General features: G+C 37.2%; 1 protein-coding gene across 4 annotated transcripts in view; it reads right to left on the bottom strand.

Moving 5' to 3' along the window:
- LOC126184835 (tumor susceptibility gene 101 protein) overlaps window positions 1–26,624 on the bottom strand; it is a 157,710-nt gene that overhangs the window by 21,196 nt on the left and 109,890 nt on the right. For all 4 annotated transcript variants that reach the window (XM_049927428.1, XM_049927439.1, XM_049927448.1 and 1 more), the window contains 2 exons: window positions 18,125–18,358; window positions 8,065–8,198 (listed from right to left, as the gene is read on the bottom strand). In XM_049927428.1, coding sequence (XP_049783385.1) covers window positions 8,065–8,198; window positions 18,125–18,358 — 368 coding nt within the window. The remainder of the gene's footprint in view (window positions 1–8,064; window positions 8,199–18,124; window positions 18,359–26,624) is intronic.

Genomic DNA, 26,624 nt, shown 5'->3' with positions numbered 1-26,624 from the left:
TCCTAACTCCATCACATACAATGCACTTAGCTTTTTACTCTTATTGACTCACGCACAATCTTTTAGCAGTAATCACTGTCTTGCATGTTATCTTCCACTTTTAAGCTCTCGGGTTTTCAAATCTCATCTGGTGCAGTCCCCAACAATTAGTCTTTCCTTCTCATCCCATCTGGTAAGTCTCCCCTGACCCATAGTTCTGGGTGACTTTACCAAACTCCACTTTTTCCTAAACCTCCCCAGTCCTTTTCCTTCACCACTCGTTCTTCCCCTTCAACCCTTCTGTCAGAAGAAGCAGCCACTCACTACAAAAGTTTGCATACATAATACCATTTTTTTACACGTGTGTTCTCCTGCCACTGCCTGGTGAGCAGATTTTTATCTATCCAATTTCATTATATTTTTTTTTAAAAATTATTATTTTCGTCAACATAGGTATTTAGTTGAACTGACAGCCTCTAGATTTGTTTAATTTATTGTGTGATCAAAATTTAACGGATTTATTTTTGTACTCATGTAGATAATCTAACACTTTTCCTCACTGAGAGACAATTGCCACTTTTTGCACCATTTAGATATCATGTCCAAGTAATTTTGCAATTGGTTTTGATCTTCCAATGACTTCAGCTGATGTTTAATGACAGCATCATCTGCCAACAATCTAAGTGGGCTATTCTGATATTTTAAATCATTTAAATAGATTAGGAATAGCCAAGGCCTATAACACTTTGTTGGGGAATGCCAAATATCACTTATGATTAATCTGTAATTTTCTGTCTATTACTATAATTGTCTGTCTATTACTATGTACTGTAATGTTTCTGAGAGGAAATAATGGATCCAAGTGCACAACTGAAGCAATACTCCATATGGGAAACTAATGTGACACAATATGTTGAGTATTTACAGTAACCGTCAATCACAAATGCCAATTTATTATGAAACAGGTTTGCATAACATTTGCAACTTATGAAGATTCTTCAGAATATGTGAGTGTAAGCATCGGAAAATAACATTTTTAGCTTCTGAAAATTCTCAGAAATGTGAACTTATTCACATTGATATACACTAAAATGTGGGATGAATGATTATTTCAATGAGGATACTACTGCTAAAACTGTATGAAGCATGAGTTTTGATTCAAACATATACTACAGCACAGGATATGTTTTCATCACAATATACACATGAGTTTTGATACAACATTTAAATTTTATGTCTAGTTTTCGGGCCTAAGTTTTCAAGGTGATTTTTCTAACTTAAGTGATTTTGCTGAGCGAGAAAGGAAATACTGGGGGTCAGCTTATATAAGTAATACACACATGAATTGCATGGATTTTGGACTTAGGTTCTTTTGTATCACCTTTTTCACTAACGTGCCAAAGATGAACACTGCAGCGTCAGTATATTTCATAAAAACAATGTAAAGTGTGGAACACAGCGATTTATGTCCTCCACTTGGGCAACTAAAAATGCATTCATGATCTCACAATGGCAACTGTGAAAAGAGTACCATTGAAGATTTAATCTGTTCTCTTGTGCATGTTGATTATGAAGGACCGTACAACTCTCAATTCTGAAATGATGATGGAAGGAGAAATTTTTAATAAAAGTTGATAGGTTGCCTTGGAAGCCCTGTCCATGCAATGTACCTAAGATGTGGTGTTGCGAAGTTATATGATGTGAGTTTTGTAAGTCAGATCTTGACGAAGCAATAAGTTTCTCTGACAGCACACTCTACACAGACGAGTATTAGAATAACTTTGCATTAACGAGAAATATTTGAACAACACGCCTAAAAAAGCAGTATCTCTAAATCTGGAAAAAACAATCCAATTGCACAATATTCACTCGGCCTGATGACTGGAAAATGGAAAATAGGTCTGTTACATTCCACACAATTTATGAATATAACAGCACAGGTCCCAAAGCACACCAGCAAATAATATCTAAACCACTGAAAATTGTCAGCATATAATGCAAGTGTGCTTGGGACCCATAAGCATGACCAGATGTTACCATATCATTTGCAATAACAGAAGACCATCCAGTGACCTAAGAACTATTCTTCCATTTAACTGATATGCTATATTTCAATTTGCAAATTTTTTAAGAAATATTCAGGGAATAAAATGTTATACTGATATACAATAAAAATTGTAAAGGGACTACTTTCGTTGATAGAAATTCCAAAAGGTAAGAAAGACAGACCTCACAAATCACACTTGTGCAATACCGAGAAGCATCTCACAGGAAAAAGCAAATCATGACGACAAGATGTAAAAAGTGTGCCAAACATGACAAGCATACTGACACATCATCACTTGAGTGTAGTGACTGCCCAAATAATCCTAGTTTCTATTTGAAACTGTGGTACAGTTACCCATCATTAGCAAACAGAACTATACAAATTATGTTGTGAATTCTTAATATTTATGGAGATCTTACACACGTATAATGTTTCATTTCTTTTTGTAAATACACTACTGGCCATTAAACGACTGGTGTTAAACGTACAAAATCCTGCAGTGTCATTCTGGAACTTCTGCCTCATTTCCATATCAATACCCACTTTTACTGAAGAAATCTATTTCTTGTATATTCCCTGCTTTGACTGTTCTGTGTACTCTTGTTTCCTTGGTAGGAGAATTCTTCCACTTCTTCCAATTATGTGTTGTTTTCAACTTCGATGTGACATGTTAGCTGCCTGAGCCAATGTGCATTTGTTGTGCTCCTCATTTCACACCATTTCTGTGAGACACACTAAAGCTGCAATGCTCATCTTTGATATGCAAGTGCAAAATGCGACACCAAATCAGCCAATTTGCAAAATCCATGTGATTTGCATGTTTACTCAGTTATATTTACATATATAACCTGACTCCTGGTATTTCTTTTGTCTACAAATAAAATCATGTGAGCCAGGTAAAACTGTTTCAGAAACTTAGGACCAAAGAACTGGCACAAAATTCAAATGTACTTTTCATGTTGATTTTATCAAAAATTATTTGGTTGTTGTGATCTATTGAGTAGTGCTATCTTGTTAATTGTAAACATAACCCATGCTTTCCAGGATCATGATACAGTGCGTAGTATTATATCGTCAATTATAAACTTAATCTGTATTTTCAGAAACTTTTTACCACAGTAACCTCATTCTACATCAACTGTTCCCTAATTTATGTATTTACATGAAAAAGGCATATTTTTGAGAATTTGAGATGCTTGCAGAGATTTCCTTACGTACATGTGTTACACAAAATAAGTCAGCATTTGTGATTTACAGTTACTATAAACAAGTAACATAATGTGTAACAGTACTTTGCTCTTTTAACAGAAGTGTATACTGTCCGTATTTATCGTAAATTAATGCTGATGATGAATTTATTAGTGACCATAACCTGAAAATTGGTTCCGAGAATCAGAGAAATTTGCACCAAGTTTTCCTTTTTTGTAAAAGATACCTTGTTTTGGCTGTAAATCTCTTTAATTCTAAAAGGTTACTAGTAAATACTTGCAGTGTATCAGAGTCATAAATTTAAAGAGAATCATCAAGCTTAGTTTAAAGTCGCATGTTTACAGTTCTGTAAGATATTACACCAGGCACAATGCAGTACCATTATATTTGCTGTTCTGGGCAGGTGGATGAGTTGCTTGCTATTAGTGAGGAGCTGTAAATTGCCTTCAATACTGTCAAGCGATTAAAATCTGCTGATAATGGGTGTGTCGGGAGGGCTACAAGAGTAATGTACCAAAGGTACCTCAACTACTATCTTCTGCTGTGGGTATTGTCTCTTCTGCAGCAAATAGAGGACCCCTCATTCTTGTGTACTTGAGTGCAGGGCGTGTTTGTGGTAGGTCCAGGCATCCTGTACAGGTGAGACAGGGACCAGAGGGAATTCAATATGTTAATCCCATTCACTTAAAATACAGGTTTGAGGTGCTGTTATCCACTAAAACTGAAAAAGTGAGATTCAGTTAACCCTTTGCGGAACCTGCTGTGTCTTGTGTGAGGGGACAGCAAAAGCAAAGGGGTAGGGTCTATTAATCATTATATTCAAACGTATAGAGAATTATGGTACCCGTCAGGGAAATGGCAGTAAGAGATGGGAACGAACATCAGGTCCACTCAGTGATTAAGCCTCAAGGCCTCATTCAATATGTTGAAAAGGTTATTCTGGCAGCCACTGAGGGAACAGAATGCAACCAACTGCAGTCTGTGATGCATGTTGAAGCAAACAATGCTTGTTGTCTGGGCTCTGAGATCATACTTGGATCATTCCAGTGACTACCAGAGAAGATTGAGAATACCCATCAAAGCTCCTAATCTGCAGCAAAGTGCTCAGAACTGATCATGGGCTCCTGGTTCTGAGCCGAGTGGAAGGCCTGAATCAAAGACTGTGAAGATTCTGAGAGAAGCTAGTCTGACTTCTTAGACCTACACCATAGGGTTCAGAACTGTAGGGTCTCCCCTAAATGTGCCAGTTGCACTACACATCAGAGGCAGCTACCCAGGTAGCTGATAGTGTGTGGGGCCCAAACAGGTTTTTTTAATTTTTTTTTTGGGTGACTCACTATTCAATCCAGATAATTAAAGCTGTAGGAAACCCAGAAGTATCAGTGTAAGATCCAAAGAAAAGCTCTCCAAGGTAAGAGTATTCAAATTCTAGTAGTTAACTACCAAACCATTCACAACACAGTGCCAGAGTTTGAATTGCACCTAAAAAGCAATGACATTCACATAAAATAAGGGGCAGTCAAATGAAAATGAGAGAGGTGCGAAAAAGTAAATAAACTGTTTAATATTTCAAAAATAATCACCATAACTGTTAATACATTTATTCCACTTGCGACAAGACATCCAATGCCTCTATGGAAAAATGTTTATGGCTGCCTACGCGGAACCATGATTGTACCTCTTCCCAGCAAAGCTTCTATAATGTAGTCTAATCAATCTTAGCAGTTTATGGACCAGACCAGTGATCTGAAATGATGACTAGAATTATTTGTGAGTGAAGAGGTCATCATGATATTATTTTTTGAAGACTGAATATTCCGTGAATAAACTTTGTGTGTCTTTAATGCAGAGGTTTTCATTACCTTTTGCATCTTTATGCCATGTATCATTGTTGGTTCTTCCACCTTCAGGGACAGTTCCCTACCTCAAAGAAAAGAAGATAGCCTGAATCTCTATCTGCTCCTCTGTCTTCTCACAAAAGTCCATTGACAGAATCTCACAGAAGGCATAAACCAGGAAAGGAATAAGACAGGTTTGTTCACTGTCACCTCTGTAAGTTAATCTGTATATTGGCAAGAGAATGAGGGAAGTAAAGGACAATTTCAATATGGGAGTGGTTTATCATGGGCAGAAAATTAACAAGTTAAAGCTTGCTAAGACTTAGTAGTAATGGCCAAAAGTGAACAAGAACTGAGTCGGGCACTTAATTAAAGGAATAAGTGCAGGGTCATTGCTATAATATACGCATAAACAAAAAGGAAACTAACGTAATGATGTGCAACAGACGTACATGATGTGTGGCTAAGTAATAAACTTGAACAGGAGATTAATGAAGATGAGAGAGAATTTTGCTACCTACAAAGTAGAATAGAGAGGACAAAAGGGGGAAAATGCAATAAAGACACAGTAGCAAGGATTTCACAAGGTTGGATATATATATAAAAAGAAGCAGCTGCTAATATCCAGAAATATGAACCTTGAGACCAGATACGGATTAATGAAAAGCTCTGTTTGAAGCATAACTCTTTATGGGTGTGAAATGTGTACAATAGGGACAAATCAATTAATTGGAAGTGCTTGAAACGGGATTTTACAGGAGACTGTTGAAAATCTTGAGAGACGAAGTATGGAATGAAGAGGTCTAGAGAGGTGTGGTCCCAAATCAACAGGGAAGAAAGTCTAGAGTCATTGCTGAAAATTTTAAGTGAAAATAATGAGGAAGAAACAAATTACAGGGATAGGCATAAAAAATTTAAAGTCATATGGCGTGAATGGCTGGGAAAGCATGGAAGGCAGGTTCAGCCACCTAACTGGAAAGGTTTTTCCTATCAATACAATGGGGATCATACAACCAACCAGTTGGACTTCAAAAGTTTATTCAAATCTTTACCTAGACTGCGTCCTCAAAATGCCCCCCCCCCCCCCCCCACACACACACACAAACTGAGCTGTTTTGATTCACAGTGCTCTCATCACACAAAATAATCCTACCTGAATACCACAGTTTTGAATAAGACTTCATTGGGAATGAGGTTGGGGGGGGGGGGGGGGGGGGGAGGAGTTTTTGGATTTCACATGCTTTGATGCTCATTCTCTTCTTTTGCCTCCAGTATAAATTCTTGTTCACTGGAAGAAGCTAATGGTAATGAACACTAGCAAACAGCTTTGTGAATGCTCGTTCACCTATGTTCACTTCCATTCATTCTGTTATACGTTGTTGTTGTGGTCTTCAGTCCAGAGACTGGTTTGATGCAGCTCTCCATGCTACTCTATCCTGTGCAAGCTTCTTCATCTCCCAGTACCTACTGCAACCTACATCCTTCTGAATCTGCTTAGTGTATTGATCTCTTGGTCTCCCTCTATGATTTTTACTCTCCTCGCTGCCCTCCAACACTAAACTGGTGATCCCTTGATGCCTCAGAACATGTCCTACCAACCAATCCCTCCTTCTAGTCAAGTTGTGCCACAAATTCCTCTTCTCCCCAATTCTATTCAGTAACCTCCTCAATAGTTACGTGAACTACCCACCTAATCTTCAGCATTCTTCTGTAGCACCACATTTCGAAAGCTTCTATTCTCTTCTTGTCTAAACTAGTTATCGTCCATGTTTCACTTCCATGGATGGCTACACTCCATACAAATAGTTTCAGAAAAGACTTCCTGACACAAATTTATACTCGATGTTAACAAATTTCTCTACTTCAAAAACCCTTTCCTTGCCATTGCCAGTCTACATTTTATATCCTCTCTACTTCAACCATCATCAGTTATTTTGCTCCTCAAATAGCAAAAGTCATCTACTACTTTAAGTGTCTCATTTCCTAATCTAATTTCCTCAGCATCACCCGATTTAATTAGACTATATTCCATTATCCTCGTTTTGCTTTTGTCAATGTTCATCTTATATCCTCCTTTCAATACACTGTCCATTCCATTCAACTGCTCTTCCAGGTCCTTTGCTGTCTCTGACAGAATTACAAAGTCAAACCCCTGGTATAAACAAGGCTTTTTACATAATTTTTGCTTCTAGCAGAAATAAATTTTCTGCCAACATCACATAGGTGCAGAACACAGACTTCATGTTTTTTGCATGAGTACGATTCCAGTTTACAGCTTATGCTTGTTTACAAGCCTCTGCCTTGTAGGTATCAACGGCAAACATGTTAAACAGAACTTTTCCAATTACCGGTTTTATCGTTTAGTAGTCCACTATTAATATTCAAACCATAAATAATATTTTTGATTTACCAGGAAACAAAACATTTTTAATTTATATTGTAAAACCACTGTCTATTGAATATGAATGCAGTATTTCAACAAACCTATGGAATAGACTGGATAGTTCTTTTGTTAGTCATTGCCAGCACTAAAAATTGTGTATGCTTCTGGGGACAACCAATCTATATATGGACTTACCTAAAATAATGCATACTAGACAATGATGCAATTTGTGATAAAAATGCAAGTTATAACATTGGCAAATCAAAGTGAGCATCAAGTATGCTATCTTTTTACTTAAATTGTGGACTTAGGAACAGTTTGTTTCTTTTATACACTAAAGTGGCTACCTTTGTTGCAGATATTTAACTTCAGAATTAATGTGTCATTACAAGAGTGTACCCATTATTTTCTCTAAAACATCTGCTTTGTGTGTTAATTGAACAGGGAATAAAATATAAATAATCAAGCATTGATAGTGTTATAGGTCACACTTCCTCAAAAAAAATGTATAAGTGAGAAGACACAAGAGCTTTTCTCTGTTGGCACCACTGCACCATGCATTATACACATAATACTAACATTTACATTATTAATATACAAGTACTTACTGCTTGTAAAGAGGGGCTGTTGTTGTTACAGCTTCATCAACATCAATAGCTTCTTGTTCAGATAATCGAGCAATAGCCTTCTCCAGTTCTTGTTCTTTGTCCTCCAGGACAGTTATGTTCTTATCAAGTTCAACCTGATGAAGTAAACAGATCTTTTATTTACGATTATTTTGCAGGAATTAAAATGGATATTTAGATAATTTAATTTTTCTTTCAAATCATATTATTAGTAATAAATTAACACAATAAATTTTAAATTCTATTCCTTTTATAGTACACAAGATGTTGCTCATTTGCAAATTTGTACTGGTTCAAATGGCTCTGAGCACTATGGGACTTAACTTATAAGGTCATCAGTCCCCTAGAACTAAGAACTACTTAAACCTAACTAACCTAAGGACATCACACACACACCCATGCCCGAGGCAGAATTCGAACCTGCGACCGTAGTGGTCGCGTGGTTCCAGACTGTAGCGCCTACAACTGCTCGGCTACCACAGCCGGCAAATTTGTACTATTTTGTGGTGAATTTTTGAATTTAAGTTACTTAGCTTATTGATTTTATGCTTGTTGTTACATAGGCTGTAACAAAACGGCATGGCCATACAATCAGGAAACATTATTCACACATAGAAGAACCAAATATATTAAACGGATATGGGTCTGTAAACACTATATTTCCATGTTAGAGCTCATTTTTTACTTCTGTTCACAATCAGTCAGTATTTGCGCCAGCACTGTTGGTGACTCTGCTTTCTCAGAGAATACTGTATGTGCTCTGGTTCTGGTAGAACATGTGCCTTTATAAGCATGACAAAATGTGTACTTTATACATGATGGAGCTCCTCCTCATTTCTGTGTTAATGTTTGTAGTCTTCTAAATAACAAATTCTTTGATGGCTGGATAGGTAGACGTGTACCATTCCTTGGCTTCCAAGTTCTCCAGACCAAAACCACTAGAGTTTTATTTGTGCGGGCACTTGAAACTCTTGTGTACAGAACTCCAGTGCAAGACATGCAGAGTCTTCATACCCATATTGTGGAACACTATGAAACAATACACATTCCTCCAGCAATACATCAGTGCATCAGAAATTCAATGTGAAGGTGAGTTGATGCATGCATCCTTACTAAAGGAGGGCATTTTGAACATTTCAAGTAAGAAACTGTTTCATTTAATGCTGGTATGTTCTGTTTCTATGTGTTTCCAATGATTAATGTGATTATGAAGAGAAGTACAAAATGAGTCCTAAAATGGAAATAAAATGTTTCTGGAGCCATGTCCATATAACATTTTCTTTCTTTCTATGTGAGAAATGTTCGCTGAAAGTTTGGTTCTACCTTTTTGCTACTCCTAATACAGAATGTTTTTGAAAAATTTGTACACATGTAACCACAGTGATTAACAAAAGCTGAAGGGTAATATTATGAATGCAAAACAAACATACATAAATGAATAACAACATCATAAAATCCAACCTTTCCTTTAACAGCACCTACTGAATGGAAAACTCTAATTAATAACATCACTAATTAAAGTTGGATACAGCAGCCAGAAGTACAACTCGACAAAAGTACCAAGCATTTACATCACAGGCTTACAACAGTTGGACATTTACTTTGTAAATAAAAAGAACACAGGCAAAATCAGTATTTGGCTATGAATTATATAGTCTATCTGACCTGTTATATCTGTACTGTGCATTACTTACCTAAAATGCAAATAAAGGGATCCACGCATTTGGGAACATAGAAGTAGGATAGTGCCTAAAAATTAAATCCACAATGACTGTCACACCAGATCTAAGTTTCTACAAATAACAGGATATGAACCCAGGAGTGACTGATCTGTTCTACATTATCATATCATCATCATCATCATAATCATCAATCATCATCAACTGCTCCTGACTCCAGCAAGTTGGGTGTAGTCAGATATGGGTGGATAGAACATCCTAGAAGGAGCTCAAACATATTGGCTTGTTGCAATAACAATTATACATTTATTGCCAATGCCTTTCTCACAAATATCATGAAATTTCCTGTCAGATATTTTCCCTGGTACAGCTACTTCAAAATACTGTATCAGGATTTTATGTAAAGACATTAGTTCCCTATTACCATGCCAGGATAGTCTTTCAAGCTCTATTATGCCATTTAAGCTCCTTTCCAGATGAAGCTACTGCCATGTTTCCACATATTAATTTATCCTTCAATTTTTCTTGAAAGCAAGACTGGAGGAACTGCACTTCATTTGCCTGGTGATGATTACTGGTATTGCGGTAGCGATGCTGTATCCAAGACAAGTTGCTTTTTGCAAATCTTTAAAATAATAGGAAAGTTTTGTAACACAGTAACTGATGAATAATGTGATAGAATTTGGAAGTTATTTGCTTTCTGTTGGCAATTTCCTGAGAGAGGGTATCGCTTGAAGAGGCAATATTGTCTACATACTTGAAATTGTCATCTATAAAGATCTTTTCATTTCCAACATTCAAAAGGGTTGTTTTTGGATTTCTGGTCATTTCCACACCAACTCTTTGTTCTACTAATGATCACTCCTATTTTCTGGAATTCAGTTTGCTGAAGATTAATTTGTAAAGAACTTCCATTTCACCCCATTACACGACATGATCAGCGAAAACTGAGGCATTTGTATTACGGTTCTTTTATTTTACTGCTTTTATTACTTTTTCATTATAACAACGAAGAGATGCAGTGACAAGCAACATCCTAATTGGACTCCACTTTAAGTTTTAAACCATTTTCATCGTCTCGCATGGATCTGTATTCACACTTATCATTTCTATACAGTTCTTCAGAACAAAAGATCAATATGTACTTTTTTTGTCACCAACATTTTCACATAAGTTTGCATGGTACACAGTCTCATGCCTCTTCATGTTTAAGAATATGAGTATGATTCACTGGATTTTCTCACAGTGTTTTTCAAATAGCGTTCTCTCGCCAAAAATAAGATCTATTGTTGATCTGTTAGTTCTATAACAATCCCGTTCCTCCTGCAATTAATGTTTCATGGATTTCCTCAATCTATTCTCTGGGATGGACTCATCTTTTTAACCCATGAGACAGAAGGTTTGCGCTTTTGTAGTTCACACATTTCTTTTAGTCACTGTTCTTAAACAATAGATTGATCATTACCAGTTCCAATCACTGAGTACTTCAATATCTTGCCAGCTTTTATTCACCACTCACACCCCATATACTCTTTGTTTCCCATGTCTGTCAAATGCTTTAATACTTTCCACACCAAATTCATTAAATCCAGCAAATTTATTAGTTTTCATTTTACAGGCTGAAGCTTCCACGTACAATCAGGTCAGAAGGCTACTGTTATTAAATCAAGAAATTTGAGAATATAGTCTTGTTGATGTCCACTTTATTCACAGTTTAATAATTAACCAAAATACATTCTGAATTCCTATTTTTTTGCCACCTTTCAATTTGAAAGTTCTATTGATCTGACGAATTTACTAAACTCCTCCAGTTCTTGACAACACTGTTTGAAAGTTCCTTATTTTCATCTTTAACTGTTCTGCCATATCTTCTCTGCATTTATGTTTCACATCCTATTGTTGATCGGTGATCTGTTAGTTCTATAACCATCCTGTTCCTCCTGCAATGAAGGTTCCATGGATTTCCTCAATCTGTTCTCTGGGATGGACTCATCTTTTTAACCCGCAAGACAGAAGGTTTGCGCTTTTGTAGTTTACACATTTCTTTTAGTTGCTGTTCTTAAACAATAGATTGATCATTACCAGTTCCAATCACTCAGTACTTCAATATCTTGCCAGCTTTTATTCACCACTTACACTCCATATATTCTTTGTTTCCCATGTCTGTCAAATGTCTAACCTGTTCTTTTAATATATAATGGCACTTAAGGTTATTTCTGGTAGAACAATTTGATATTTTGGATGAAAAGCAAACAAGGGAAACAAAATGAAATCTGTCTGCTTTTGCACCCTTGAAGCGTTATTTTACTTCATCATTCCACTGCACTGTTCCTACTACTAACTCTGAAAGAGTATCCCACACTTCATTTAAGGATCTTAGCTCATCTTTCGACAAGCTGTGAATCTGGTCTCTGAACTCTTCTGTTACACTCATTTGAGAGTGTAATGAAGTTTCAATTTTTTGTTATCTTCTATTACAGTCTTTCTGATGTCTTCACATTGCAATATCTGCAACTAACAGTCTATTATTTACATGTAAGTGTTATTTTGATATCAATGATAGTTTTCCAAACTGCTAGGTCTTATTACTGAAACTTCCAGAGTGGTGTATAAATAATGGAAGGAGTAAAGGTAACCACTCAGCATACAGCAAGACTGTTTTTGTTACTAATCTTTCTTACAATGTCCTCTACTGGGGGTATCATGCTAACAAAACATTGTGTATGTGAGTTTTTTTTTTTTTTAATTGAATTACTTCCTCATGTTCCAATCCCTTTCACAATCTAATCCATTGTACAGGGTTATTACAAACGATTGAAGCGATTTTATAAATTCACTGTAGCTCCATTCATTGACATATGGTCACGACACACTACAGATACATAGAAAAACTCATAAAGTTTTGTTCGGCTGAAGCCGCACTTCAGGTTTCTGTCGCCAGAGCGCTCGAGAGCGCAGTGAGACAAAATGGCGACAGGAGCCGAGAAAGCGTATGTCGTGCTTGAAATGCACTCACATCAGTCAGTCATAACAGTGCAACGACACTTCAGGACGAAGTTCAACAAAGATCCACCAACTGCTAACTCCATTCGGCGATGGTATGCGCAGTTTAAAGCTTCTGGATGCCTCTGTAAGGGGAAATCAACGGCCTGCAGTGAGTGAGGAAGCGGTTGAACGCGTGCGGGCAAGTTTCACGCGTGTATCTGGACATGCTGGAAAATTGGCTCATGCCACAACTGGAGACCGACAGCGCCGACTTCATCTTTCAACAGGATGGTGCTCCACCGCACTTCCATCATGATGTTCGGCATTTCGTAAACAGGAGATTGGAAAACCGATGGATCAGTAGTGGTGGAGATCATGATCAGCAATTCACGTCATGGCCTCCACGCTCTCCTGACTTAACCCCATGCGATTTCTTTCTGTGGGGTTATGTGAATGATTCAGTGTTTAAACCTCCTCTACCAAGAAACGTGCCAGAACTGCGAGCTCGTATCAACGATGCTTTCGAACTCATTGATGGGGATATGCTGCGCCGGGTGTGGGAAGAACTTTATTATCGGCTTGATGTCTGCCGAATCACTAAAGGGGCACATATCGAACATTTGTGAATGCCTAAAAAAACTTTTTGAGTTTTTGTATGTGTGTGCAAAGCATTGTGAAAATATCTCAAATAATAAAGTTATTGTAGAGCTGTGAAATCGCTTCAATCATTTGTAATAACCCTGTATCTCAATTCATCATCCCACATAACTGTTTTAGAGCAACACTGCAGTTTTCTATACCTACATTTAATTTTCTCTCCTACGTTTGATTCCTTTATCGGCAAGTCAGAAGAAGGAAATCTCAAACTGCTCAGTTAGGACCCTTTCCTCGAGAATAATGTAAAAATTTTCCAGTTCTCATTAATGACCCTTACACTTGAACTTTAACTGTATAGAAAAAGTATAAGTAGTATAAGGAGGGAGGAATATAGATTTATTCTTTTCAAATGAAGCTGAATATTCACCTTCATGCTGCTCAAGTAGACAACGAAAAACTTTTCAAATAAGAGAAAAAATTATCTTTATATAGGTGTCACCTTTATTTTTGTCTTGTAAAATTTAATGGAAATACATAACTTACATTACAGATATTTATGCAGATCATTATCAGTGAACAAAAAAGCGTACTGAATTTTTCTAAAGGAAACATATGGGGTTAAAAAGTGCCTGGTTGAAAAGAATCACACTGGTACAAAATCATGGCTTTATTAACTTGGGTACTCTGACCATGGACCTTGCCGTTGGTGGGGAGGCTTGCATGCCTCAACGATACAGATAGCCGTACCGTAGGTGCAACCACAACGGAGGGGTATCTGTTGAGAGGCCAGACAAACGTGTGATTCCCGAAAAGGGGCAGCAACCTTTTCAGTAGTTACAGGGGTAACAGTCTGGATGATTGACTGATCTGGTCTTGTAACACTATCCAAAATGGCCTTGTTCTGGTACTGCGAACGGCTCAAAGCAAGGGGAAACTACAGCCATAATTTTTCCCGAGAGCATGCAGATTTACTGTATGATTAAATGATGATGGCGTCCTGTTGGGTAAAATATTCCAGAGGTAAAATAGTCCCCCATTCGGATCTCCGATTGGGGACTACTCAAGAGGACGTCGTTATCAGGAGAAAGAAAACTGGCATTCTATGGATCGAAGCGTGGAATGTCAGATCCCTTAATCGGGCAGGTAGGTTAGAAAATTTATAAACGGAAATGGGTAGGTTAAAGTTAGATATAGTGGGAATTAGTGAAGTTCAGTGGCAGGAGGAATAAGACTCTTGGTCAGGTGAATACAGGGTTATAAACACAAAATCAAATAGGGGTAATGCAGGAGTACGTTTAATAATGAATAAAAAAATAGGAGTATAGGTAAGCTACTACAAAAAGCATAGTGAACGCATTATTGTGGCCAAGATAGACACGAAGCCCAAGCCAACTGCAGTAGTACAAATTTATATGCCAACTAGCTCTGCAGGTGACGAAGAAATTGATGAAATGTATGATGAGATAAAATAAATTATTCACGTAGTGAAGGGAGAGGAAAATTTAATAGTCATGGGTGACTGGAATTTGAGAGTAGGAAAAGGGAGAGAAGGAAACGTAGGTGAATATGGATTGGGGCTAAGAAATGAAAGAGGAAGCCGCCTGGTAGAATTTTGGTTCAGGAATCATGAAAGAAGATTGTATACATGGAAGAACCCTGGAGATACTAGAAGATATCAGATAGATTATATAATGGTAAGACAGAGATTTAGGAACCAGGTTTTAAATTGTAAGACATTTCCAGGGGCAGATGTGGACTCTGACCACAATCTATTGGTTATGAACTGTAGATTAAAACTGAAGAAACTGCAAAAATGTGGGAATTTAAGGGGATGGGACCTGGATAAACTGAAAGAACCAGAGGTTGTACACGGTTTCAGGGAGAGCATAAGGGAACAATTGACAGGAATGGGGGAAAGAAATACAGTAGAAGAAGAATGGGTAGCTTTGAGGGATGAAATAGTGAAGGCAGCAGAGGATCAAATAGGCAAAAAGACGAGGGCTAGTAGAAACACTTGGGTAACAGAAGAAATATTGAATTTAATTGATGAAAGGAGAAAATATAAAAATGCAGTAAATGAAGCAGGCAAAAAGGAATACAAACGTCTCAAAAATGAGATTGCCAGGAAGTGCAAAATGGCTAAGCAGGGATGGCTAGAGGACAAATGTAAGGATGTACAGGCTTATCTCACTAGGGGTAAGATAGGTACTGCCTACAGGAAAATTAAAGAGACCTTTGGAGAAAGGAGAATCACTTGCATGAATATCAAGAGCTCAGATGGAAACCCAGTTCTAAGCAAAGAAGGGAAAGCAGAAAGGTGGAAGGAGTATATAGAGGGTCTATACAAGGGCAATGTGCTTGAGGACAATATTATGGAAATGGAAGAGGATGTAGATGAAGATGAAATGGGAGATATGATACTGTGTGAAGAGTTTGACAGAGCACTGAAAGACCTGAGGTGAAACAAGGCCCCCAGAGTAGACAACATTCCATTAGAACTACTGACGGCCTTGGGAGAGCCAGTCATGACAAAACTCTACCATCTGGTGAGCAAGATCTATGAGACAGGTGAAATACCCTCAGACTTCAAGAAAAATATAATAATTCCAATCCGAAAGAAAGCAGGTGTTGACAGATGTGAAAATTACCAAACTATCAGTTTAATAAGTTACAGCTGCAAAATACTAACGCGAATTCTTTACAGACGAATGGAAAAACTGATTGAAGCCGCCTCGGGGAAGATCAGTTTGGATTCTGTAGAAATGTTGGAACATGTGAGGCAATACTGACCCTACGACTTATCTTAGAAGCTAGATTAAGGAAAGGCAAACCTACGTTTCTAGCATTTGTAGACTTGGAGAAAGCTTTTGACAATGTTGACTGGAATACTCTCTTTCAAATTCTGAAGGTGGCAGGGGTAAAATACAAGGAGCGAAAGGCTATTTACAATTTGTACAGAAACCAGATGGCAGTTATAAGAATCGAGGGATATGAAAGGGAAGCAGTGGTTGGGAAGGGAGTGAGACAGGGTTGTAGCCTATCCCCGATGTTATTCAATCTGTATATTGAGCAAGCAGTAAAGGAAACAAAAGAAAAATTTGGAGTAGGTATTAAAATCCATGGAGAAGAAATAAAAACTTTGAGGTTCGCCGATGACATTGTAATTCTGTCAGAAACAGCAAAGGACTTAGAAGAGCAGTTGAACGGAATGGACAGTGTCTTGAAAGGAGGGTATAAGATGAACATCAACAAAAGCAAAATGAGGATAATGGAATGTAGTCGAATTAAATCAGGTGATGCTGAGGGAATTAGATTAGGAAATGAGACACTGAAAGTAGTAAAGGAGTTTTGCTATTTGGGGAGCAAAATAACTGATGAATGTCAAAGTAGAGAGGATATAAAATGTAGACTGGCAATGGCAAGGAAAGTGTTTCTGAAGAAGAAAAATTTGTTAACATCGAGTATAGATTTAAATGTCAGGAAGTCGTTTCTGAAAGTATTTGTATGGAGTGTAGCCATGTATGGAAGTGAAATGTGGACAATAAATAGTTTAGATAAGAAGAGAATAGAAGCTTTCGAAATGTGGTGCTACAGAAGAATGCTGAAGATTAGATGGGTAGATCACATAACTAATGAGGAGGTATTGAATAGAATTGGGGGGAAGAGGAGCTTGTGGCACAACTTGACTAAAAGAAGGGATGGGTTGGTAGGACATGTTCTGAGACATCGAGGGATCACCAATTTAGTATTGGAGGACAGTGTGGACGGTAAAAATCATAGAGGGAGGCCAAGAGATGAATACACTAAGCAGATTCAGAAGGATGTAGGCTGCAGTAGGTACTGGGAGATGAAGAAGCTTGCACAGGATAGAGTAGCGTGGAGAGCTGCATCAGACCAGTCTCAGGACTGAAGACCACAACAACAACAACAACTCTGACAACCAAAATTAATTACTCTGACAACCCAAATTAATACAGTCATGATTTTGTACCAGGTACTTTAATACCATATGTTTCCTCGAGAAAAATCACTATACTTTCTTAAATTAATTCACATATTCAATTTCATAAATTCCATCATGAAGGAAAACTTTCAGGAACATGGAAAAATCACTATACTTTTTTAAATTAATTCACATATTCAATTTCATAAATTCCATCATGAAGGAAAACTTTCAGGAACATGGACTAGACAAATTATACATAAACAGGCAGAAGCAGCCCTGCAGCTTGTTTCTGTAAAGCATACTAACAACAAATTACGACTAGTGCTAATCTACTCTCACTGCTAATTATGAAAATTAGATTTGGATTTTACATATATTAGATGAAAAGTAACTACTTTGGGAGAAAAAGAACCAGTGCTCTTTTTCGTACACTACCCAGCTGTTGTTTCTCTCTACAAGTTAATACTAAGAATTTATGTAACTTTTCTGATTTATGAGAGCACTATCATCTGTCTACATGCTGGAAAAGTAAAAAACCTGTGAAGACTGTATTAACATGAATGTAGATCCATAATTCCAAATATTCTGTTAAATTATTTTGTTTTTGAAACTCTGTGGATCCCCAATTTCCTACATTTTTCTACCAACAGCCTGTTAAAAACTTTAAAGACTTTTGCATCAGAATATAAAACTCCGTACTGAACCTTAGACATGTAAGTTCAAATCCTCATGGTAAATGTATGAGAAAGAAATTAAAACTTTTGCTAAAGAACAGTCCAAGAGAAAAAAGTACAGTGTAAATCAGTTAACTTGTCTCTTAAATGACTCACTTTACCTGTTCCTTCTCCAATCTTGTTATAATGTCATCAAGTTTATTTTTGCCCTGAGTTAGTTCCTGCTGGGTACGAGTCAGAGTTTCTATCTCGGCCTGCATTTGAGAGAACTGTTCTCGAAGTCTACGGCGCACTTTATCTTCAACAGCGGATAGCAAAGAAGCTCTGATGTGTTCTTCTGTGATGGTTCCAGTTGTTCCACCAGAATTCCCCGAAGAGTTTGTGGGTGGAGAGGACTGTAAATTAAGCAAAAGTATGTCATAAATAATGGTGAATTGTAAAGCCTTGACAGCATAACAATACTACTATTACTACTACTACTACTACTACTACTACTACTACTACCAACTAATAATAATAATAATAATAATAATAATCTTCACAGAAGAGACTGCTCAAGACTGGTAGATGGCCTTAATAAGTCCACTGCAGAAAGCAGGAGACAAAACCGATGTGAGAGGCATTTCTCTCCTGTGGGTCACCTATGAAATTTTATCAAAAAGAATTATTAGCTTGGGCAGACCAGCAACTACTCAACTTTGAAACTGGTGAATATCAATGTGATTTTAGAAAGAATAAATCATGTTTAAAATAGATTGTCAACCAAAAGTCAATAATAATGTATCTGAAAAGAAGATCTACAATTTTTGTTAATCATTTACGTTAAGTTCAGGGAAGCTTATGACTCACGTGAAAGAAAGTCACTGTTCGAAATACTCAATCTACTGGTCTTAGAAATCAAAATTATAGCTCTAATTAAGTGAATACAAAAACCAATTGTAAAGTGAAATTTCTAGAAGTTTTGAGATCAAAATTGGAGTGCGGCAGGGAGATGGTCTCTCCTTTCTTCTCTGTAATTGTATTCTAGAAAAAGTCAAAAGGGAAGAGAGAATGTCATTAGGAGAAAGTCAATATTAGATTACAAGAGGAACAGTCTAAAAATAGATGGATGATCTAACTACCTTTTTTTAGATTCAGTGTAAACAACCACTAGTCAATTAGAATTGCTTAAAGAACAATCTGGAAAAGCAAATCTTGTTTGAGAAAATCAAATTTATGACAAACATGAAGGCAGCCTCAAACGTAATTGTTGAGCATTTTTTAATATAAACATGAAAGTTTCCTGAAATAATGTTTTATTAATTAATCAGTACATATTAGCCCAGAACCCATAATCACCACTGATTACAATACAAAGGAGTAAACAAAAAAACTGTCGATATCAATTTACATATCTCAACATGTACCCTTAAACCGACATCAACACACAGTATGAAGTCTAAATGTACAGTTACTCCTTCACTTTCTTCACAAAGCTACAGTTTCTTATACATGTTCCATGTCTGGCATTGATAAGTGATTTTGTGAAACCATCGGCTAACATTTCTTCAGAAGCAGATGTTCAACATCAATTACACCTGACTCCAAGGGCTTTCTTATAAAAGGATACTTTATATGTTTGGATCTACAGTTTGTCACTAGATTCTTGGCTAACTGAATCATTCCTTTACTATTACAGTATGACTTTATGACATTGGTTGTATCACTTTGAGACTGGCACTTTCAATCTGATTGTCCGTTTGCGTATGGTACTTGGTTTTTAGCCTATTACAAATGTGAATCTTTCCTTGTTTGTTTAGATGTAAACGATGAGTTTTAGATTCATTTCTTTTCAGGTGTTCGATTTCGAAATTCGCAGATAATCTCCTCCTACACACGCCTGTGGCAGTGTTGATTTTTCCTAACATAATGTGGTTTGCAGCTTTGATTTTTTCCATTTAGAACTTGTACGTCATATCTAAGAGGTATTGGATGAATTATTACATTTGTTTTTTGCGTGAGTTTAAGTATGTATTCCAAAGAATCTTTCATGTTCCTCTGCAATCCTTCCAGAGGTTTATCAGTGTCATTTGTGCCACCAATAATGATTAAAGTATCGTTGATGGAGAAGTTATCAGTTAATTTGTCTGCATTTGTCACAACTTCCTTAATTAGTGCCCCTGGTTTTATAATACTTTACACACTGAATTTTTTGCCTATTTCGTCTTGTAGTATACTCCCACAGTTTCTGCCATGACTGTCACTTAAAACAAGAACTTTATTTCCTTTTGCAGCAGTTGTTTGAGGCCTAACAGATCACGAGTTTTCACACAAATCATGGTTACGGTGTTTCACTGCATTTTGCTCATTATCAGGTATTTGTGCTTTTGAATCCTTGATTTTAAACTTCATAGCACTGTTTTCTTCTTTCTTCTTGCAACACTTTTTTAACTTTGTTCTTGATCACTTGAGACCACTCGTCAGAATATGGCATGGTTTCTGGTGGAATTTTCGGCACACTTTTCTTTATCAGCGGTTCACATTTTGGTGTTTGAAGTTTAGTAATTTCCATTTTTAGTGTACTGACAGTAGACTGGATACTCGTTCGTGTAGTTTCAATATTTCATCCTTACAATTTGCACACGGTTTCTTTTTACTGGCAATATTTACATTTTTCCTAGGATAAGCACGACATACTTTTGCAATGGTTGCCATCTTCACACATACTATAGATTATGTCTCCATTTGCCCACACAAATCAGAATGTACTAAGTCTGAGATGTGTTTAAAATATCTTTAGCTGGGTTTGAGTGGAAGATGTGAGTGTTTTCCCACAATTCATAACTCAAGGCGATCTTTAATCACAGTAACTTCATTTAGTCCCATTGAAACCTTTGATAATTTCTGTATACTTTCGCAATTCATTTGTCCTTACCAATGATGCCATAAGATTCAACATCTTTTGTATAGTAGCACCGTTTCACTTCATTTGTATTCAAACAATAGATTCCACTCTTAGGCTTTGCTTTGGCAATTAGTTCACCTTCTGTGTTGTAGATGAATCCACCTTTTTTGTTAAAAATGACTTTATACCCTTTGTTTACAATTTTACTAACAGAGCAAATTTACAGGTGAGTCTGAGGTATGAATCACATCAGATGTATCTTCTTCTATAGTTTTATCACCAGTATAGAAGGTCAGATAAACACTTCCAGTAGTCTCTGCTACTAAGCCATCACCTCCCACAATGGTCGCTGAACTATTACATGGCTTGGCATTATGAAGCTTCCTTCCATCATTTGAAATATGAGTCAAGGCACAGGAGTCTAAGAACCACATATCCTTTTCGTGAAACTGTTTAACATCAGCTGCACAAAAAATTTTCTTTCGATTTGACTGTTTCCTAAATACATATCTGTCATCATCATCTTTTGATGAGCTTTCTCCTTTTACATCTTTGCTAGAACAATTGTTAGCAGAATGATTTGGTTTGTTGCACTTGTACCATTTAATAACACATTTTGTAGGCCTCTGTTTATTTGCATAACAGCAGAGTCTTCATTTCCATTTGGGTCTTTAGGTTTGATGTCTTGTAACAGTTTCACTTTAATACAATCTCCTGATACATGTACAAATGTTTTCAAGTGCCACTATAATAGGCCGATAATGATAAGGTAATCCAGCCAGGAGCAAAGTTCCTATCCAGTCTTCACTCACCAGAAACTTCATTTCATTTAACTTAAACATGGTCATTATTATTCAATTGGCGTAGTCATCTATGACTTGCATTTATCTAATCTGGTTGTGATTAATATCTAAGCAAGCCCACTCCACGTAAGAGTCCTGAGTCTTCAAATGCCTTTTACAAGGCTGTCCAAGCTTCTGCTGCCATATTTGTGACCCTTATATGGGGATACTTCATCTTGTTGATGAAAAGTATAATATGTGAATGTGCCTTTTTTGTCTCTCTTCTTCCAAAAATTGTCTCCTCTCGTCAGATGCAAAGGAGGGTTTTCTACACCATCCTATAATTCGTCATGGACAATATACGCCTTCATGGCAAATTTTCATATCAAATCATTTTCATGTCCCATCAGCTTTTCAACCACTGGAAGTTCAGTTAGGGCTGTACCACTCATTTTTAGCCTTGAGTGAGGAAAAAAAGTTGGCAGTCTGCACACATGAATGACCAATCAACAACAAATTAATGATCAGCATACACATAACTTCCAAACCGGCTCTGGACTTCCATGCACGACTTCAATTGTAATATTTATAAAACCTCACTTTCACACCTGTGTCTGGGCTCAATCTTTTGTTCAGCATTTTTTAACATAAGCATGAAATTTTTCTGAAATAACATATTATTTATTAATCAGTATGTGAATAACACCTCAAAATGCATAATCACCACCAAGTAATTACAACACAATGGAGTAAACAATAAAATCTGTCTACATCAATTTACATATCTCAACAATAAAAACGGAATAAGGAGAAACTGAGAGAACTAACACATTCAAGTATCTAGGAGAGGTAATTAAACACGATATTCTGGAGAAGGAAGACATTAAGGCAAGAGTTAATAAGACAAAAACAGCATATTACCTACCTAAGGAAATATATAATAAGAAATCAGTACCCATCAATGCTAAACTTAAACCATAATCTACAGTAATTCATTCTGAAGCACTTTATGCAGCAGAATGTTTAACCCTGAACAGAGAGGTGATGAGGGAAGCACTGGAAATCACAGAAAGAAAAATAACAAGGTAAATTTTGCGACTTGTTAAAGATCAAACGTAATACAGAAGACATCGTAATAGTGAATTTTATATATTGAAGAAATTACAGGCATATTAGGAAAAGAAGACCATCTTTCTACAGCCACATCCAATAGACTGACAAAAAGACTGTTCAAACAATGGAAAATCCAGGATGGAATGTAACAACACCAGATAAGGAAAGTTGCTACTCACCATATAGCAGAGATGCTGAGTCGCGATAGGCACAACAAAAAGATTCACACAATTATAGCTTTCGGTCATTAAAACCTTTGTCAGCAGTACACACACACACACACACACACACACACACACACACACACACACACACACACACACACGCGCGCGCGCGCGCGCGCGCGCGCGCGCGCGCGCGCGCGCACGCGCACACACACACTCACGCAAACACAACTAGCACACACGTCTGCAGTCTGAGAGAGCTGAAATCACACTGGCAGTGTGCTCACAACTGTTACAGCATTTATTTGAAGAAACCTGATTTGCATCCTTACAGTGGCATTACTAGCACTACTCAAATGCAACTGCGATGAAATCTGTATAGACATCTTTCAGATATAGAAACAGTCTACCAATATTAGTTTATATTGCACATCTCCTCCTTGGTGCTGCGATTCCCCCCCCCCCTCCCCCCCATCAGTGTACTGTGTGTGTCGCTTTCCCAACTTAAGGGGCTCCGGAACGCCCTATACTTGCAATGTTAAAATAACGCTTATAAATTACATCTTTCCTCACAAAGTATTTGAGGTAGGAAGTTGACCTTATTACAGATTATTTATTGGAATATGGGCTACAACTTAACACAGGGATTTTACAAAATTTTATTTCAGTTATTAAAGATGATTTTTTTTTCAATTGTAATGAAAATTCACAACATTTTTTTGCAATTTTTTATTTATATATTCAGAAATATACAGTTTTTTGGGAAAAGGCTGTGTTAAATTATGCAGAAGGTACTGTGTAACATTTACTGAAAGTTTGAAACAAGTATGTTTGGAAGATCCTTAGAAAACATGTAATTAGTATGAGAAAATAAAAGTTTTGGGAATCGAGCGACAAAGATTGGATTAACTTTTTAGTGCATTCCAGGTCCATAGGATGGATTATCTTCATCCTCTGCAAACTCCTCCTCCAGCTTCCTCTTGTTCCTCCTCCTGTTTACTCTTGCTTGTATTTCTGGACTCTTTACAGCCCTGTCTGCAGCCCGAAGGCGTTCCTTGTCTAAAGCAAGCATCGCTTGTACCATGTTAGAACCTATCTTCATTGGCATATTTCTAAATACCTTGCACCTTACAATGTTGCCATAATTGAAAGTCGCAACAGCATCATACACACCAAAGTGAAGTGTTTCTACTCCAACAAATACAGTCTTGGGGATTCTCGACCATATAACACTATTTACACTTTCATTGGGGTTTTGAGTTTTTCTGTGAATACACTTTTTCAACAGTTCAGGTGCTGCTAAGTCTCTGAAAATAGGTTAGCCACAACACATACTTTATCTCACATCACTAAAATGTACCTGATGAACACGGACGTTAATAATAACACCATTTGACAGCAGTTTAACAGCGCCACAGTGGGTCACGCCCCATGTAGAACACATTTCAAAAGAAATTTAAAAATAGTTGTAGTCTTCGGAATTGAATAAATTATATATCTATTAAAAGGTAATAGTCTGCAGATTCAGAAAACGCAAAAAAGTAAAAATTGAACTTTTCACGATTTTGAGCCTTTCCGGAGCCCCTTAATAGAAAGCAGGAGATAAGTAACATCTGAAGATGCTACTTTACCAGTAGGAATGTTAAATAAAACATTTTTATCAATACTATCATTAAATGGATTGAGGGTATGTTTAGCTGCTTTAATAACGCTGTGAGGGAGCTGCAGTTTTGGGACTGAATGGCTGTGTGTCTCGACAACTGCTGGCATAGAAACAAAATCATGACAACACTAAGTTTTGCCTACTTTTGCTAAGGCAATGCTATTCCGTCATATTCACAATAAAATTATCTCCTTTTTTACATGATGATATAAGGAAATCTAAAGAGGGCAGTTTACTCATACACAGTTGCTTGTTACCACCTGAAAACCTCACATTATTGCCTGGTAAAGGATAGGCAACCATACTTCCGCATTTTGTTTATATCATTTACTCTTGATTGGTGCTAAATTTTTCAGAAAGTGTAACTACGGAAAAAATTCATTAAATAAATTTTAATTAAAAACAGCTTAGCAGGGATATGGGGTGGCAACCCTGGCACTTCAGAATTGCACAAGTGGGAACACTTTGTACAACGTATCATCTGTTCCCATAAAAACCCAGCTTAAACCTCCAGAAGACCCTGTGTCCCACCTACCTATCCCCTTCCCTGTTCACATTCCAGTACCAAACATGTCTATCCTGGCAAAGGGTCTGTAAGTCCTTACCCCTTCTCTATCCCCCCCCCCCCCACTATCTCTCACACCTCCAGCACAACTTCTTGACACTGCACTTAACACCCTTATCCTGTCCATTAGCCTTGTGTGTGTGTGTGTGTGTGTGTGTGTGTGTGTGTGTATTTGTCCGAAAGCTGTAATATTTCAGCAGTCTTTTTCGTTATGTCTGTTTGCAACTCAACGTCTCCTCCATACAATGCTCACTTACATTTCAATGAAATTAAAAAGCACAGGGCTTAAAAGCAAAATGACAAAAGGAAATGTAAAAAAGAAAAGTCAATAAAAATTATACAGCCAAACAATCTGACAATTCTGAACATTAAAAGAATATGAAAAACAGATTGCTGAGGTAACACACAGTTAGATCTGCCTGCAGGAAAGTATTTAGCAATCTTTACAATGGTTGTGGTTTGCCAATAAAGGAAGTGTGTGATCAATTGAACTTTGCAGCAAGGACCTAATAGGACATACATCTGAATTTTAAATTTCTATGCATTAAGTCCATTCTGTTATTTTTTAGTAGAATGGGTTGGGTGCAGATCTGGTGTAGTACCAGAAAAATAAAATGAAATTAAACATGAATCATTTGCACACTGATGTTCTGAAATGGGAGGAATGTTAAGGTTTAAAAGAATTAGCAAGGGCTATCATGGACAAGTACTCAAAAAATGGCAGACTAAAACAAAATACACATGAACAGCTGTTAATCATTCGTGGGGAGTAATGCAAGCCTTGTTTCAAATTCAGAGAACTATTTGCTACAAGACTTCTTCAATAGGTCAGTGGATCAGTTCAGTATTGTACTGGCACTAAATTTTAGTTACTACAAGATTTACAGATAGAATTAACACAAATATACAAAAGTGAACCAGTCCAGATAGCCACGCACATTAGATTCCCTGCTTCCAGGACACAAGGAGGTGCTTTGGGTCTATCTCAAATCTGTTCAGTGGATTAATGACAGGAACCAGTGTGTCAGCCAGCCTGGATGGGGTTGTTAGGTTTCCCACATACACTTAGATAAATGCCAAACTAGTTCACAGGTTCTGCCTCATTTACATGATGTGCTAAAACTTTCACATACAGTGTCACACTTGACTATGCAATATACACCAGATGCAGACAAAGAGTTGGGTAGCTTTGGGGGAGAAGAACAGACAGCGAGGTCATCGGTCTCATTGGATTAGGGAAGGAAGTCGGCCGTGCCCTTTGAAGGGAACCATCCCAGCATTTACCTGGAGCGATTTAGGGAAATCATGGAAACCCTAAATCAGAATGGCCAGATGCGGGATTGAACCATCATCCTCCCGAATGCGAGTCCAGTATGCAGACAGAAGAGGCAGATGGATTCCTCCCTGGAGAGAGCTGACAGTGGTTTTAAAATGCCTTTGGGAGTGTCGACTCCATCCTAATATTAACCTATGTACAGCTATGATTCTCC

Source organism: Schistocerca cancellata, chromosome 1, assembly GCF_023864275.1.
Source record: "Schistocerca cancellata isolate TAMUIC-IGC-003103 chromosome 1, iqSchCanc2.1, whole genome shotgun sequence".
Lineage (NCBI taxonomy): Eukaryota > Metazoa > Arthropoda > Insecta > Orthoptera > Acrididae > Schistocerca > Schistocerca cancellata.
The sequence above is the reverse complement of the archived record's forward strand: the minus strand, read 5'-3'. Positions and strand labels throughout refer to the sequence as shown.